Raw genomic sequence first — 17091 nt, 5'->3', positions numbered from 1 at the left:
TGGGGCGTTAATTAAGCTCGATCAGAGGTAGGCTGATCCGATCAACCTGCTTCCTGCTGATACATGGATATAATAATTGTATCAGAGAGAGAGAGAATATATATATATATAGCACCCTTTATATTAGTGAGTGAAGTTTGGAATATATATGTTGAAGACAGGTTTCCTATAGCCGACCCCTTTTGTAATTTTAAGGCTTGGTTTGGTTGAGTTGAGTATATATAGCTCACACACTAGACCTGCAATTTCATAATTAATAATTTATATTATTATATATGAGAATCAACCATTCAGGGCCTGCAGGTATCATATATAGTCATAAGATTCATAACCAGAATTCCCATAAAATTTCAAAAGCATTTTGGTTCATTTTATTAATAATATATAAATGGCATTCTGATCGATCCGTGAATAGATAAAGTTCACCATAATTATATTAGACCGTGATCAAATCATTAATTAAATTCCTATTGTTTGCTACATGAACTAGACGTATATTCTAAATACATGTGAAGTCTGGGTGTCATCATGTGGATGACACATTAGCCTGAGTGTGGGGCAAAACAGTAATTGCAATTAATCAATATTTAGATAAAGAAAATAAAGCTAGACAGCCGACTCTGTTTCTTCCCCAAACAGCCAAGAGCTTTCATCAGTTGCTATTCGGATTGTACATGGTGGTAGGGCATGGGGATGACAAAGGACAAGAGCATTCATTATTAAAAATAAATAAAATAGATATCAGGATGCAATATTTGTTAGAAATTACAATTGGCTGCAATATGATCTAAAGGTCAATAAGATTATGATTATCAGCTAACTAAATTGGAACCCATATATACAACCATGACAATGGTCATACAAATTCTTGTGACCACCATTAATAAAATACATAAATAACCATAGTTTATTTATTTAGTTTTTTAACTCAAAACACTAGATGATCTGTTTTAAATTTTGATTGGATTGGTACTGTTTTCATGATTTGTGCTCTTCTTTTCAACCCTCTTGATCAACAAGATTGCAACCATTATATGTGTGTTAGAATGAAGGTGGTTTGTAAACCACTAACCTTTCAGTGATTTGTTTTTACAAAACTCCCAGTTGAGCAGGAGATCAACTAGAAAGGGGTGTAGTTTATATATCTAGAATTCTTCACATTCCTTGATGGGTAGGCCATCGCTTCTTCCTCGCCTTCCACCTCCTCTTGTTCTAAATAGTCGATTAATTTGTATGATCCTTGAGGGACTTTTTTACGGATTTCTTTTATTTCAATAGATTTTTTTTTTTCTAATTGTTTGATCATTTGGATCACCTGTAATCCATCGAATAAAAATTTTAAATAGTTCGCTTGGTTTTCTGAATCAATTGTTCCTTTTTTTCTTCAAATAACGAAAGTCTTTTCACTTTCAAATTGATTTCTGAATCAATTGTTCCTTTTATAAAGAGGCCTATTTAAAGCAATATAAATTGACCCCTCTTGCTATTATTCTTTTGGAGCATGAGATCCCATCAATTCCCTCCATATATTATAGAGTGAAGTTGACCAATCTTATATAGCTTGCAGGTTTTAGTCCAAGCTATAAATGTGAGACAACCCAAGCAGGGCACTTACAAGTATGCTATTATTTTGATTTCTTATAAGTCTATACTACTGAGGTTAATGGAACAAATGTGTGCATAATGCCAACTGACTAGTTGCTAGTTATAGTGGAGACTTGGGATCAAATCAGGGTTGGGAGGGTTATGGCCGGGTTTGGAGGATGGGCTAATTGTAGCCCGTTTCAGATACTTAAAATGGATTTACGCTGTGAGTCTTTTGGGGGGTGTGAGTCTTTTGGGGGGTACTCCACCCTGTTTTTTAATTTCAACACCTAACTCCAATTTGATCCAATGTTTTCAAACCATCGTTTGATACGGGTGGTTGAACCATTCAACCCGTCACCTGGAGTCTTCGACCCAAAACATAAGGGGTGTTTTATAACATTAATTTTTTTTTATTTTTATTTGTTTTTTAAATTGCAACATTAGCATTAGCAAAAATACATAAATAAAGAAAGCATACACATTCTTTGAACTATGCTTTGATTTTGAAACTATCAAACTAATGATTTTTAAAACAAAAAAAAAAATTCGTAGGCATAAAAAATGAAACACGATATTTAATAATCATATGAAAACAGATATATTATCAAACAAAAACAAATTTTATTTTGAGAATCAATTTGTTTTCAAACAGGTATAATAATTATAATCAAAGCTTTGACGTTCAAATCATTAAACTGTTCAACCTGGTTTATTGGGTCATAATTCATGCCATTTTATAATATCAAGCTTTACATTATAATTTATATTTTTAATAACTTAAAAGAGAGAGAGAGAGAGAGAGAGAGAGGGAGAGGGAGGTTGGAGGGAAAACAATGATAAAAGGACCGAGCTAAACATATAAATGGAATAATCGAAGGCTCTGAGGAGAAAGAAAAAAATCTGCTGCGACCCTCGTCACATGCAAGTCCCAGTGACAGGTGTGCAAATGGATGATCTGATCCGGTTCTATTTTGTTGAATTTAAATCTCGGGTCTTTGATCGGATTCGGATCAACCCCCTATATATATTATGTATTTATTTATTAATTTATAAATATATTATTTATATTATATTTTTATAAATTTATCATATTATTTATTTTTTAATAAGAAAACATGTATATATATGATCAAAATAATTGAAAATATATTTGTATATTTTTTGTGTTTTTTTTATTTAAATTGTTCTATTTTATTTTTATGAGATCTGATCAGATCAGATCTCTCCTTAATCGGATTCAGATATACCTTGATTTGAATCCGATCCAATTTGTTTACATCCCTACCAATAAAATGCCGGTATGTTTGAATTTCATTGGAGGTCACAGGTAGCGAGCTGGACCTGTTCATAGGCTGGGCGTTGGGCTTGGCCCGTGAATTTTTTATACTACTTCAAGCTTGGGTTTCGAGTTGGGTCCATTCAAATTTTGGTAAAAGCTCAAATCAAGACTAGCCCATAAACAGGTCTAATTGCAGCAGATGTGAGTTCGGCTATGAACATTCGCTGTGACGACTCCAACTCATATACCTTTTAGATTAAAAATTGATCAAGCAAAAATTAGTTGGTTGAGCCATTTTGAACTCAATCTTAATAAAATTGCCACATGGAGATTCCTAGATAACTTAAGCTCCATTACCACACCCATGATCCATCTCCAGTGTGAGCTTGTGTTCTCTTCGTGGAGGAACAGCCCATAATTTGATTGTACATTAATCCATTTAGTCTTTTTTTTTGTAAAACACGAATTCATTCCAAGGAGAACTAATACAAGAAGCCAAGAAGGAGCGCAAACACTCGGGAAAGGTGTAAAACCATTCACCTTTCGGGCTATAGTCTACCTCTAAAAATCAAACTATGATAGGTATTAAAAATTGGTGGTGGTTTAATCAGAAAAATTTGGCCAAACTGGGAGGAGAATTCTAAATAAAAAGATAATCTTTGGGTTCAAGTGGTGAATCAAAAATACTTAAGGAATACAAATTTCTTGGCTATGGCCAGTTAGAAAGGGTACTCTTGGGCTTGGAAAGGCATTCTTTCCTCTAGGGAGTTAATTAAGAGAGGGACTAGAGTTGTTATTGGTAATGGCAACTCTACTAGGTTTTGACTGGATAATTGGGTGGATGGTAAGGCCCTTATCAATTCAGTTGATGAAAACTTGATCTCAAATATTGATCTAAAAGTGAGTGAGGTGATTGACAAAGAACAACTCACTTGGGATGCATCAAAAATTAGAAACCTTGTTCCCTCTTCAGTATGGAACAAGATTAAGCTCATCTTTATCCCCTTGGATGATGTAGAAGATAAATGAATCTGGAGGCCCAATCCAAATGGGGAATACTACATTAAAACTGCATATAATGAGGCATGTTTAATGCATGGCCATGACTTGAGATCTATTGATGGAACAAATAAAATATGGGGCATGAAAACCCCTCCAAAATACAAATATTTCATTTACCTACTTCTCAAAAACAAACTTCCCACTAAGAAATTGCAATCACAAAAGGGATGGATATTGATAGATCCTGTGAGATTTGTGGGGATGAAGAAGACACAAACCTCAATGGTTGGGTAATAGAGACTCAGTTAAGGTTCCTACCGACATAAATGGTTCTGTCCGTGATTGGTGGAGCCTCGTTTCTAGTAATGAAGGTGGGGATCAATTAGTTGTCCTTATAGAAAGGAAAAATTTATGTTGCTTCTCTAGCAACTTTGGAAAAACCGTAATGATAGGGATTTTGATAAAAGAAACGTGGCTCCTCCCATTATTATTGAGCGTGAAATTCCTAGGCTAAGATCCAAGTTAGTGAGGAAAGGGATGTGATTGATCAAACGAAAAGAGAAATTATTCCTATTAGATGGTAAAGTCCTGTATTAGAGGTCATTAAAGTCAATTTTGATGCTTCTTGTATTAATGGTAGCTGTGTGATAGCTTGAATAGCTAGAGACCATACGGGCCGAATATTGGACTTCAAGGCTTATAAACTAGGCCTTTTTACTGTCAATGTGGCAAAGGCATGAGCTGCATGGGAAGCCCACAATTTGCTCTTAATTTTCTTAATAGGTTCATTATCATTGAGGGTGATTCTAAGCTGGTGATCGATTCTGAAGAGTGCTACCAACCCCCCGTGGAGAGTGAAGCCGATTATTGAAAGCTGCAGGGCACTGTTTGAGAGGCTTGGTGGAATGGTGGATTACCATCAAGTCTTCAGAGAGGGGAACATGGCTTTTAGATTGGCTTGCTAATCATGCACATTCTAATGAAGTTTACAATAGTTCCACTCCTAGGGGTTTAATTGCTATTTGCTATGTTAACTTTTGGGGACGTGCTACCCCCCGTTCTATGTAGTCCCTTCCGGTTCCATCAAAAAAATAATAATAACATTGCTGCTGGGCTTAACCCCATCAAGTTTGCTGTAAGCAACAAGGCATGTATATGGGGTATGAAACCCAATAAACAATAAACACATCAAGAATCTATCTAGTAATGGTATAGGAAAAATCTATGATGTGGAAAAGACATGGTATAGAACTAGTTTTGACCAATCAAATCCATCTATGAATTTTGACAAATAACACTTGATTGACTACCACATTTATGATTCCAGTTGATTGGTCAAACATTTTTTGGATATCTATCTTTCTCATATCATAGTCAAACCAGGATATTTTGACTGATTCGTTATGATGGGATCGATCCCACTACCAATTGCCAAACTTGTAGACTTAATATCATTTAATAAGCCTAAAATCCAAGGAATGGAATGAATGAAGCCCACTTTCTTGTATCAATCCTCAACAGATTCAGGGTAAACAGACTCCTGTTCCCACCTCCCAAATTGTGTTGGTCATGGGGCACCTTCGATTAAGTTTCAAGTTGGAACCCTCTCCTTGTGGCCAGTTGGTCTCCCAAAAAAATAGGAACGAAAAAAATCAAGTCGGTGATTTAACAAAACAAACATTGATACGTATGACACGAAACGTAACGATTACCTTGGAAGAATTTGTATCCATGACTATCATTCTCTTGGATTGCGTGACAGGCAAAAATTTATATCCATGGATTCGAGTAGTCGACTACACCGGGAGAAGGGGCATTCTATCGAAGCAGAGAGGTGAGCAAGCCCGAGCTCCCAGCTTCATGGGTTCCGGCCTCCGGGAGTGAATCGCCCAGATCAGACAATATGCGCAATGTCCACACAAAGCCATATAGGGTATTTTGATCAGTTGGAATCGAATTAGGGTATCCAAGATTGTTGTAACAATTGATTTGAAGTAATGAAACTTCGCAGAGAGGGTTCATCCCTGGGCATCTACCCAATACAAAGAACCACATAAATCTGTGTTTTTCTCTATTTTCTTTGCAATTGCTCTATTCTCTTCTTCACATAAGACCCAACCCCAAATACAATCATGTTAGACTCGTTTGATGGCCAAGATTTTATCCAAAGATACAACGGGAAATTTAAAAATACTGAAACTATGAAAGTTAAATTTGGAAAAACGATTTGAGAAGAATTCACTACCTCACCATGTGTCGAACAATAATTGTCAATTTTGCCAAATAAAAAAAAAAGGCTTAGAAGGTTTTGGTTGATATACCAACCTCTAAGTTGAATCCAAATTTTACAGGTAAACAAAAGCCATATTAGGGCCCATTCTTTTTTCTTTTTTCTTTTTTTTTTTTTTGAGAGGGAAGAAAGTTGATCAATAAGATTTTGTTTTTCATTGACCAAGATAATTATGCTCTTTTTTCAGATTTACATGGGGTCTAGAAAATTTATTTTCCCTGGATATCATTTAATTGGATAAGTAAAACCCATCTCCCAGGTGGATAATATTCCCACTTAGGGAAAAGTTACCAACACTTAAATAGAACAAAATTGTCCCTTTTAATAATGGCTTTTATGTCTAAATTGATCAATTTCTTATTTAACTAGGAAATTAAAAAGCATGGGTAAATGAACTTACCCAGGTCAGTTATTTCCCAAAATGCGAAGAGAGCCTTAAGATCCATTTGGTTCCTAGGAATAAAGGTATAGAACCGGAATGGGATTCCAATTCCCATTCCTAGTGGTATGGCATCCCATTTGAAGGGATGGTCATTCTCGCTTCCACCCTATGAATGGAAATCTCATTCCAGCCAGCCAAAAATAGAAAAGACTAGTAACTTAAAAAACCCCGAAAGCCCAAACCTTGTCACTTTTACCTACCAATCCTCAAACAAGAAGGGGAATAGACAATTCCGATTCCCACCACAAATCACACAGACCCTTAGAGAACTAGCTTCAAATGTTCGGTTTTGACTTTTGATCATCTACCACGTGACCATGAATTCAGTCAACATTTCAGTTGGCAACCCGTGTGTGTGAGAGAGTTGTGGAAAAGCATTTACTTGTATTAGCATTATGCAAATACAACCATTTTTTTACCAGGGCTATTCACAGAGAATTTACAGTTTCTTTTGTATTTTCCCCTTACTTCAGTTTGCCTTCGGTCATTGTTCACAATACGAACTTTAGGGTAAGATCAAGTCGTTTCATCAAATTCCATTACCTAGAAAAGGGAGCAGATAAAAGAAAAGTCAAATGAATAATAAAATAATGGTAAAAATTCAAATTGAAAGCATGATGAGAACAGGAAAATAAGTTTTAAGCTTTGTCACTACTATTTGTTCATCATCATCATCAAATTTATTCCTTCCCAATTTTTAGAACCTAATTGGCCATGAACTTGGGAACTGCAAACAGTTTATTAAGCATGAAAACCAATTTAGTACCTGGTAGATTTCTAGCTGGAGTAATTTTGAAAACTAGCAGGAGTTTTAGCTCTTTGTTCATTTGCAGAGTTATAAATATCTTTTATAAATGTAGACCTCGAAAAAAAACAGAAAAGAAATAGGCATACAAACACGCAATCTGAATCCAATATTAATGGAACAAAAAAGGAAAGGAACTTGTTAGGATTTGTGTAGAACCTATAAGTAACAGTGTAACACCAGTAACTGCTATTTGAAGCATTTAAAAACAAGAACCAACTATCTATGGAAGTAGGCATTAGTAGAGGCTCATTTCTATGTAATCATCTTAGTTGAGGCAATATGTAGGTGAATGGATTGAGTTGCATTGGTTTGTTAAATGCCTAGTATCAAAGCACATGTTGCTCATGACTACTAAAATCTCTTGAATCAAAGAATCCCCTGCATCAGACAAGTTGCCAATTTGGACAGATTCCAGCAACTGATGAGGACTACACTACTATATTTCAGCTCCCTACTGGAACTAGCACTACATAAAATAACGAAATTCAAAAAAGGTGCCACTGAAGCTGTACAGTATTTAACACCTTGGATTCTTCATACCCAGTGAGGTAAAAGGATTTCATAATGACAATACAAATACCAGAGTTGAACAATCTATTCGTGATCATTGCCTTCCCTGCTACCTCCCACCTAAACAATATAATGCCGTACATCAAGAAAGGGGGTGCTTATACCACCTACAGCCTACAAAGAGAAACAAAAATTTTCATTTGTTTCTTGCCCAGTCCTAACCAACCCCAATCCTATGATCTCCCATTTCTGCTTTCTACCATAGAAACTACTCCATATCCTGTTGTCAGTACTATTCCCATCTTTGGCCTTTCCCACATAAAAATGGTTTTGCAAGTCCTGAAAAAAACACTTTCAGACCACTTGGAACTCCATTCTCCAATTCATTTTATAACATTTCTAATGGTCACCATCATGGTGAGCATCCCATCTTCTACCAGTATATGACTTGCTTACCAGTTTTAACTTTTAAAAGACCACTTTGGTCGCTGTTACATAATGTGTATGCAGACATTATAGGGGCCGAATTAGGTGGCAAGCGACCCAGAAATGCTATACAGACCAAATATCAGGTTTTTGTTGACTATTTGATTAATAAATCTTTAACATGAAAGAAAAATAATAAATATACATACCACTACACCAGCCAGATTGTTATTCTTGTAATGTTGGTGATTAACCTCAAGCTAACTGGCTTTTAAAGCTGTGACATTGATTCATTGAATGCATAAATTTTATTTTCACAAAATTGGGATGGTCAAGAGAGAGAGTCTCATGATTTCTTAATGAAATGGGCCCTTACAGACATGTGTTCTTGGAGGAATCTGACAAATTAGTTCAGAGTAGAGTGTATTAGGCAATCTTGCTTTTTTATCCTCTATTTTAACTGAAATCGATCAATTTTGAGAAAATGTTTGGCTAGACATAGTAATTACTCAAGTCACTCTTTCAAACCAATGTCTTTTAGAACTAAAAAATGACCAAGAGAGAAAACATGCACCCGCATATAGGAACACAGACAACTGACCTGGATGAACCTTCCGATGATGCTTCAAGGACTACTGTTCCATACTCAACTCAGCAAAGTCTTATCCAACTATATGAGATAGGTTGCATGAATCTTTTCTGCCACTCTACTACATTCGGATTCCATATCCACTGTTAAATATAGGCCCTCGGACCATTTCTCATTACTTCTAGTTATGTTCTTCTTGGCTTGCCCCTAGCTCTTCTAGATCCTTCAACTTGCAACAGGCCTCATTTTCTTACCAGTGTTGTAGATGGTCTTCTCTGCACATGACCAAACCATCTTAGGTTACCTCCTTTTTCACTTATCAAGGCTACTCCAAGATTTATAGGAACATGATCATTTTCTTATCCTATTCTTTCTTGTCTCTCTATTCATCCACTTCAACATTCACATCTTTAGTATACTCTTCTTTTTTTTGGATTTGTTTCCTAACTACCCAACACTCTGCTCCATGAAATATTGCTGGTCTATAACCACTTTAAAAAATTTTCCTTTTACCCCAAGTGGTATTCTCCTATCATAATTCATACAAGAGTCTATATGCATCTCTATCCATTTCATTCATCCCACTCTAATTCTATGGGTGGCATCTTCCTCAATCTCTTTCATAGGAATTATTAAACAAAGCAAGTGAAAGAGGTCACACTTAGGCACCTCTTGGTCTGCAATCCTAATCATACCCCAATTCACAATCCTATAGTTAATAAATTTACAACAATATATTTTATTTCGGCCCTACTTTCTTGAAGTTCCTTTTTCTAGAGCACCTCTCTATAGGTCTAACTTAACATTTAATCCCTCTCTAACTTCATCAATTAGTACCATTTTATTAGCAAGCAGGATACACCATGGGACCTCCTCCTTAATATGCTTAGGCTAAGTTTGGGAGTGCTTAAAAATAAGTGCTTATTTGGCTGAGACCACACCAATAAGAACTTATTTGCATTTTAGAAGCCTGAATTTTAGGCTTATTTTTAAGTGCTTATTCAATAAGTTCTTATTTCCTTTATGGCCTATCTTGGCCCGCCACATCATTTAAAAATACCCATATTACCCCTATTTAAAATAAGTGCTTTTTCACCAAATACTCATAAATGCTTATTAGAATAAGCACTTGTTTTTAAGCACTTATTAAATTTACTTTTCAAATAAGCACTCCCAAACTTAGCGTTAGTCAATTTATCCATGACTAGTGGTAACGAATAAGGGCCAAGTGCTAGTCTTGGTGAAGTGCCATTTTAACCAGAAACTGCAATGTCTCTCCATCTTGTGTTTAAATACCAGTTATTGCACCACATTCGTGTCCTTAATTAGGTCAAGATAACTATTTGGTACTCTTCCATTTGAATATCGCTTTTCCTAGTCCAAAACTTTTCTATTAGTCACTCGATAAAATGATAGCTTTCATAGTTGATCTCTTTGGCATAAAACCAAATCGGTTATTTGACATAATTAGTTCATGTCATAACCCGTGTTCAACTTCTCTTGCCCAAAGTTTCATTATGTGTCTCATAAAAACACAATTTCCATGTTGATCTTCCTGGCAATGTTAAGCTTTTTTACAATAACAGTCACAGGTCCTAATAAGGAAGGACGGTTATCTCTGGTTAACAGCCAGCATTAAAACTTTTGCCAAACCATTTATTAACAACTACCATCCCAAGTTCTTTTAAGAAATGTTTCCTTATGGAAAAGTGATGCTGTGATGCATATCTGCTTTCTTGTGGATAAGATGGCTAGGAGAGTGAAAACATCTGTTTCCTTGTAGAGCAAACAGGCCCAATAAAATAGAAGGGGGCTGTACTGTCATTACATAGACAAGCTGGGGGTCTAATAGTCAAGAATCAAAGTGAACTTAAAATTAGCATCATATTATTGATCTTGCTTCTAAAATCAAATTGCCACTGTTTAATGAAGGGGAAGTGTTTCTCTTTTCAAAAGCTGCAAAAGCACTCACTAGAACAAAATCCGGGCAAAGGCCTTATCTTCTTGAAAAGGGCCATTTCAGATTTTGTTTTTTCCTTTCTAGCATATTCTTCCATATACCCAGATACCCAGAACAGAGAATCTATGCTAACCTATTGTAGAAGAAATGAAACTATTGATAGGAGACTAATGAAAAGCTGTAGGGTTTTGTATGTTTGGGCATGAGAGAAAGAGTCATGAGGTAAACTTCTCATGCATGGCTCTGCCAGCAACACCACAAAAAAAAAAAAAGAACTCTGTATGTACTTTTTGTTTTATATGCAAAATCTCTTCTAAGAAGAAGGTTAGAACAGAGTGCTACAAGCCAAACCATACAAGGGTGTGAGAATGTGGAGCTTACAGACTATGATACCTACAGCTAACCCATAAGAGATGCACTATCCATCTCTAATATTTGTTGGATACACATTTCAAGGGCGTTATATTCATTCTATATCAAATCTGAGAGAGTAGTTGTCTCCAAAAGAGTTTGTTTCCAAATAATTGTTGTTCCTGAAATAGTGAAATTCTTATGTCCAAAAGTTAATGTAGTTTAAATTTTACATGAATGACTTGTTTGGACCTTTTAAACACATTAAATATTGTCCGAGCTTGAATATAAGCAGCTACCTCAATCTTCTCCTGGACGCTGACTTTTTGAGTGAATCAATAATTCAGTATTCTCAAATAGCCCATATCAACACCTCAGTAACATAAAAGAAGTATATTTATTATTTAATCTGTTTAGTGGAATCCATGTTTGCATGATCTATCACCCATGTGCACCTTTTATACTCCAGTTTCTGACTTTCCATTCATTCTCTATATTACTTAGTGCTACATCTCCCTAGTAGCTAGTTGCAATCCTCTGCCATATAATTTATTTATCTGTTAAAATGTGAGTGATCAAAATAACCGCATTTAGAATTTCTATTTTCCTGAAATGATTAAGAAAATAACTCCTTACACTAGTCAATTTGTACCACTAACACCAACAAATGCAAGTGCAACTACTAACTCTTCCAAAAGGATAGAGGTCTTTTAAAGATCATCCAGTTAGTATTATCCTTTATACATCACATATCTAGGCTCAACGTTTTGGACACGATGTAGCAACATTTAGAATCACAGTACTAGGGGTGCAACTTGAATGGTTTGGGTTGGACTTTTGTCAAAATTTGAATGGGCCTGGCCCAAAGGCTGAGCCAAAAGCAGTGTAAAATGCAAACTCGGGCCAACCTTAATTGCACCCCTACACAGCACCAGAGTTAAATTCATGCAACATAACATACAACAATTACATTATGCCTCCCTGCAGACTCATGGTAAAATGACTTGCCAAAATTTCCCAAGCTAAGAAACCAGCTAAAACAAAACTGGACTTGAACATAAGCTTATAGCAGTCACTTCTAATACTAGAAAGCTTTGCTATTGCTCACAAAGTGACCAGGCCAAAATTTTTAGTTTGAACATAGCATTATTTTAATTTGTCAAAAAAAAAAACATAGCATTATTTTGGCAAATATAAATACAAAGAAAGCCACATAAAACTTCAGGTGATAAGAGTCATTGTGCAGAAATGATAAAAGAAGTTCATAAGAAGTAAACATGTTACCTTGCCACAGACTGGACAATTTTCGCTTCTCTCCATCCACTCATATATACAACCAAGGTGAAAATGGTGAGAGCATTGGGTAATTATCTTGGGGTTTTCTGGAGTGTATTCTGCAAATCAAAACACAAGTAAATAACCAAGGGGAACAAAAATTTAACCTAAAGAACACTAATGTTGTCTTCCATGGGCAAACATGGATATGATGTAAAATTAGCAAATGAATTATATCTGAGTCACCCCATCCTTATAAAAGGAAAGCGGGAGAAAAAAAAAAAAAAAGGAAAGAAAGAACAGGAGATCTTAGCAGTTGTACCCTCAAGACACGTTGGGCAGACATCCTCGTCTTCTGATGACGAATAAACATATCCAGTTCCACTTGTCAATTTTACCAATGGGTGCTTCACTGAGGACTCTGAACTACATTCCTTTGATACCCTCCCATAACCAGAGACATTCCATTTGTCTGCAATTGCTGGTGTTTCTAGACCTGCATGAACATCAGTTCTTCTAAGTTGTTCAGATTCCTCGTGCAAATGACTCGATCCCTTCTCATGTCTGGAGACCAATCCATCTCGCTGTGAACGGAAGCATCTCGGATCCGCATCATAAGGCAAGGGCCTTGGAGGGGAACGGTATATATCAGATAGAGAACTGTCAAGGGATGCTGGAGATGTCAGAGATGCAGCCTCTTGAATTGATGAAGGCAGCGCATGCACTTCCCCTCTTCGGAATAATGCTGTGTACTGCATAGAGATGGCAAGATAAAGAAGTTGAATTTGAGTGGATATCTAAGCATTCTAGCATTCCTTATAACTGGATTGGCAAATATTAATTTCATGGTAGAATTATTACATGAAAACAAGTTTCATTAGGATTATAGAGGCTTGACCCTACAAACTAGGATTAGCATTTTTTTTCCTCGGAAAACCTTGGCTAAGCTAACTTGATCATCCAACCTCATATGTTCTACATAATTTATCCAGAACTGCAAGACAATTCTAAACCATTGAATGTCATGTAAAAGGTTGGTTTCTTCCAGGTTCCCTACATTCTAGGAACAATAACTCTGGGTCCTTAAAAGATGAATTAGAATTCTTCTGTTCTGAAATGAAATTTAATGTCAAAGCACTCTGATAGAACCAAAACGGAACAGAGAGAACTGGAGCTGTTTCGAGGGAGCTCACCCTCCTGAATTGAGAAGATAGGAGAAGAGAGAGAAGGAGGAGAGGAGAGAGATTAAGAAAAGACGTTTATTCTATTATGTTCTGTTGCTCTCAAGAGCTCATACAGATATTTATCATGGAGCACGTCCTCTGAATAACTAACAACCCACTCATTCCTCCTGACGTGGATGACGTGAATACACGAACCGCAGAGGAGGCGTGGTGCGCGTGAACTCTGGAGAGGCCTAAGTTGGGCTTCGAGTGTAGTGGGCCTGGATCCTTCCTTCTGGGTCTGCTGCTACTTGGGTCTTAACACATTCAAACTCAAAAACAATAGGATTTCCAGCACTTTTGGCGTATTTCAACCACTAGTTCAAATGATTCTTATGAAAATTGTGTAAGATATTTTGGCATTTCCTCATTTTGGGACAATGGGATTTTATAAGTAAGAAAAGGAGGCAGCACGTGTACCTAGGTGATTCTTTTTCCTTATAAAAGTTATTTCATATATCTATTCTTTCTTATTTCTTATTCCTTATGCCTTATGTCTTATTCTTACTTCCACTTCAAATCTAAACACAAAACAACTTCTTTCACTCACTTCATGAAGACAAGCATAAACGATGATAAAAATAAAATTTAGAAAAAGAAATCATGGAATCCATACATGACACTGAAGTATATTTCAGGAGAAATAAAAGCATGAAAGAAGGATACATTTTAAGCCTTGTTTTTTGAGTGTATAATATGAAGAAAGTCTAAAACTTTAATATTGTAAGTGTCCATGTCAAGATCAATCCAAGACTCGCCCATAATCAGGTTTTTAATTGAACAAAGCCAAAATAGTAGTTCCACCAATGATAAAAAAAAAACAAAATAGTTCCACAAGAAAATCTGTTCCCCCTTTATCTGTAATTCTGAAAGAAATTCTGAGAAGACCATAGTAGATGCAGTAAAGCTTCCTTTTCTTTTTCATAAAAATGCCAAATTTGTAATTAGGGTAATGTTCCAACACCTTTATCCACTCCTTGGCAATCATTTCCTCCCTCTCCATCTATAACTTCCATGGATTACAAATGATCACAGAGGTTATAATGCAATTTATATTTTAGAAGGCATAATAGCCCATAAACTATCAATACCTCCAATCAGGCCAAGAACAGCTAGAGGGTTCCCCTAATTTCCAACTAACCTAAAACAGAATCTGTAGGCTCTGAATCCCCAAAATATCCAAAAATTAAGAATTCAGGATACAAAGTTATATATTCCCAGGCAGTAGAATATCTTAGCACTCATTCATTATTGAGTTACATATGAAATTCTCTCTTTCTTGCTTCTTATGATAATCTCCATCCTATCTAAATGTGCAACTCTGAAGCTAGCATACATTTAGAGATTTCTTTTTTTTTCTTTTGAAGGGCTACACAACCGGGGGTTGATCCCCAACCCAGGTGCAGGTGGGATTTGATCCCAAGTCTCCTTTACGAGACCTTACCAACCCGCTGGTGGACACCAACAGCATACATTTAGAGATTAAGTTATTCGTGAAAACAATTTAAAAAAAAAAAACTAAGAGTATTGACCAATAAGATGAAAAGAAAAATAGAAAACTAAAATCTGCAAAGCATACCGCATTTAAGATGTTCTGAACAAAGCATCTGAGGCAGATACAATTTCTATAAATTGAACTGTTCGGATTTACATATTCTTCAAAGTCATCGACACGCAAGCAGCAACATACAGCACCCATGATGCAGTTTCAATTTCTTATTCACCTCATAGCCTCCAAGATAACTCTTCAATCTCATTCACAAAACTCCCATCAAAGAAAAAACTTCTTTGAAACAAGAATATTACAATAATGTAGTGTGAGAGAGGACGCCAAGCTCGCAGAAAATGAGTTCTCCACGAGCCAGTACCCTCTCTCCTCTAACAAGAAAGAAAGCAAGCAGAATCCCTTTGGAAAATCAGTAACTCTTGGAAGCCAAATACCGATAACAAATCGAAGATTTTTCTTCACCTGTCAGTGAGAGAAAATCCCAGAAGAATAGATATTAGAAACAGAGAAGGTTGGTCTTACTGAAGAATGCTGCTGCTTTAGCTCATTGAACTAATGTATTTGTAGAAAACTAATTCGAAAATAACAACTCAAATTTTCAATATCAAAATCTATGAAAAACAGTCATCTGTAATTATCATTCTTCAAAAGAAAGGGAGGGGGGGAAGTTATTATGTGCATAAAATAAACAATTTCTATAACTCAAAAATAAATATTTTAAGTGCTTACAACAATATAGACATGTAAATAATCAAAAATAAAAATAAGAATTCAGAACTGTAAAATAATCTCCGTATTTCTTAGATTTGTTGAAATCTCAGGAGTTACCCTTCTTACTTCAGAATGGAATCTTCTCCATAAATCAAAATATTTACATATAGACAAATAAACATGACAAAATCTATTGATGACTCTCACACAATTAGCTAAGGGAGATGAAGAAGTATTGGATTGGAAGAACAAAATAGAATAAAATGAAAACCATGTAAACTACAGAAAAACATCCATAAATCAATGAAATAAAAGAAACCCATTTCAGACTTTTGAGCTTAAAACTCGTAAGAATCTTCTGTAGACGAAAACAAAACGAAATCAAAATCAAAATCAAAATCAAAACAAAAGCAGAGAACAAGAGCACATGGAAAAAGAGAGACAGAAGGAGAAGGTGAAAGGTACCTTGATTGAGAGAGAGACAGAGAGAGCCACAGCCGATCACCCTCTGAAAGGAAACCGAAAATTCTTAATTTTGTTTGAAGGCTTCGATTCTTTCTTGGTCGTTGGATTTTTCGCCGAAAAGAAGCGCGGAATTTAAGGGTCGTGTTGGGTAGAAATAGAATTCATTTTATACGTCGACACTCAAGTAATGTTCTTGCTTTTTAAAATAAATGTTTATCGAAAAAATTAAAAAAAAAAACTCTTTTAAAATTTATTATATAAATTAACATTGTAAAATAACACCATATGATTCGGCTCCATCCATTTACCGAATACCCAACTAATAGCGTCTTGACACCTTTGAACTTAAATCAACGACGTAGAAGATATTAATTTAACCTACAAACTTGAGCCGTCAGCTTCGTAACATGATTAGACCTCTGACAATGACATTATCCCAACTAGGTATCCATTAGATTCTCCCCAGATCGCATTTAGATTCAGATAATCTTAGCCGTCTATTAACAAAGATGTATCTTGTTAGCAGATAGGGAGTAGGGAGATGAGGGTGTAAGTGGAATCCATGTGGATCCTACACACTACAAAACTTCCCTGATTAAACACTCCAAAATGCAAATAGCCCCTAGAATCAATTAATACTTTTGGCGAGATCGTCTTAATTGAGAA

General features: G+C 35.8%; 1 protein-coding gene across 2 annotated transcripts; it reads right to left on the bottom strand.

The window, feature by feature from the left end:
* Positions 1-6964: 6964 nt before the first annotated feature.
* Positions 6965-16772, bottom strand: LOC148863372 (E3 ubiquitin-protein ligase At3g02290-like). Of its 2 annotated transcripts, none has more exons than XM_088974771.1 (5): positions 16426-16772; positions 15322-15711; positions 12842-13271; positions 12529-12638; positions 6965-7143 (listed from the first exon to the last, which is right to left on the bottom strand). In XM_088974771.1, the coding sequence occupies exons 2-5, from the start codon at positions 15439-15441 to the stop codon at positions 7117-7119; spliced, it is 687 nt and encodes a 228-aa protein (XP_088830897.1). In that variant the 5' UTR covers positions 15442-15711; positions 16426-16772; the 3' UTR covers positions 6965-7116. The 2 variants fall into 2 exon arrangements, with proteins under 2 accessions (XP_088830897.1, XP_088830898.1); XM_088974772.1 differs by lacking the exon at positions 16426-16772 and adding an exon at positions 16078-16307.
* Between the last annotated feature and the right edge of the window lie 319 nt (positions 16773-17091).

Source organism: Nelumbo lutea, chromosome 3, assembly GCF_056320005.1.
Source record: "Nelumbo lutea isolate HS-2025 chromosome 3, American lotus-T2T, whole genome shotgun sequence".
NCBI classification, from domain to species: Eukaryota; Viridiplantae; Streptophyta; class Magnoliopsida; order Proteales; family Nelumbonaceae; genus Nelumbo; species Nelumbo lutea.
This window is presented reverse-complemented; position numbering and strand designations above follow the sequence as displayed.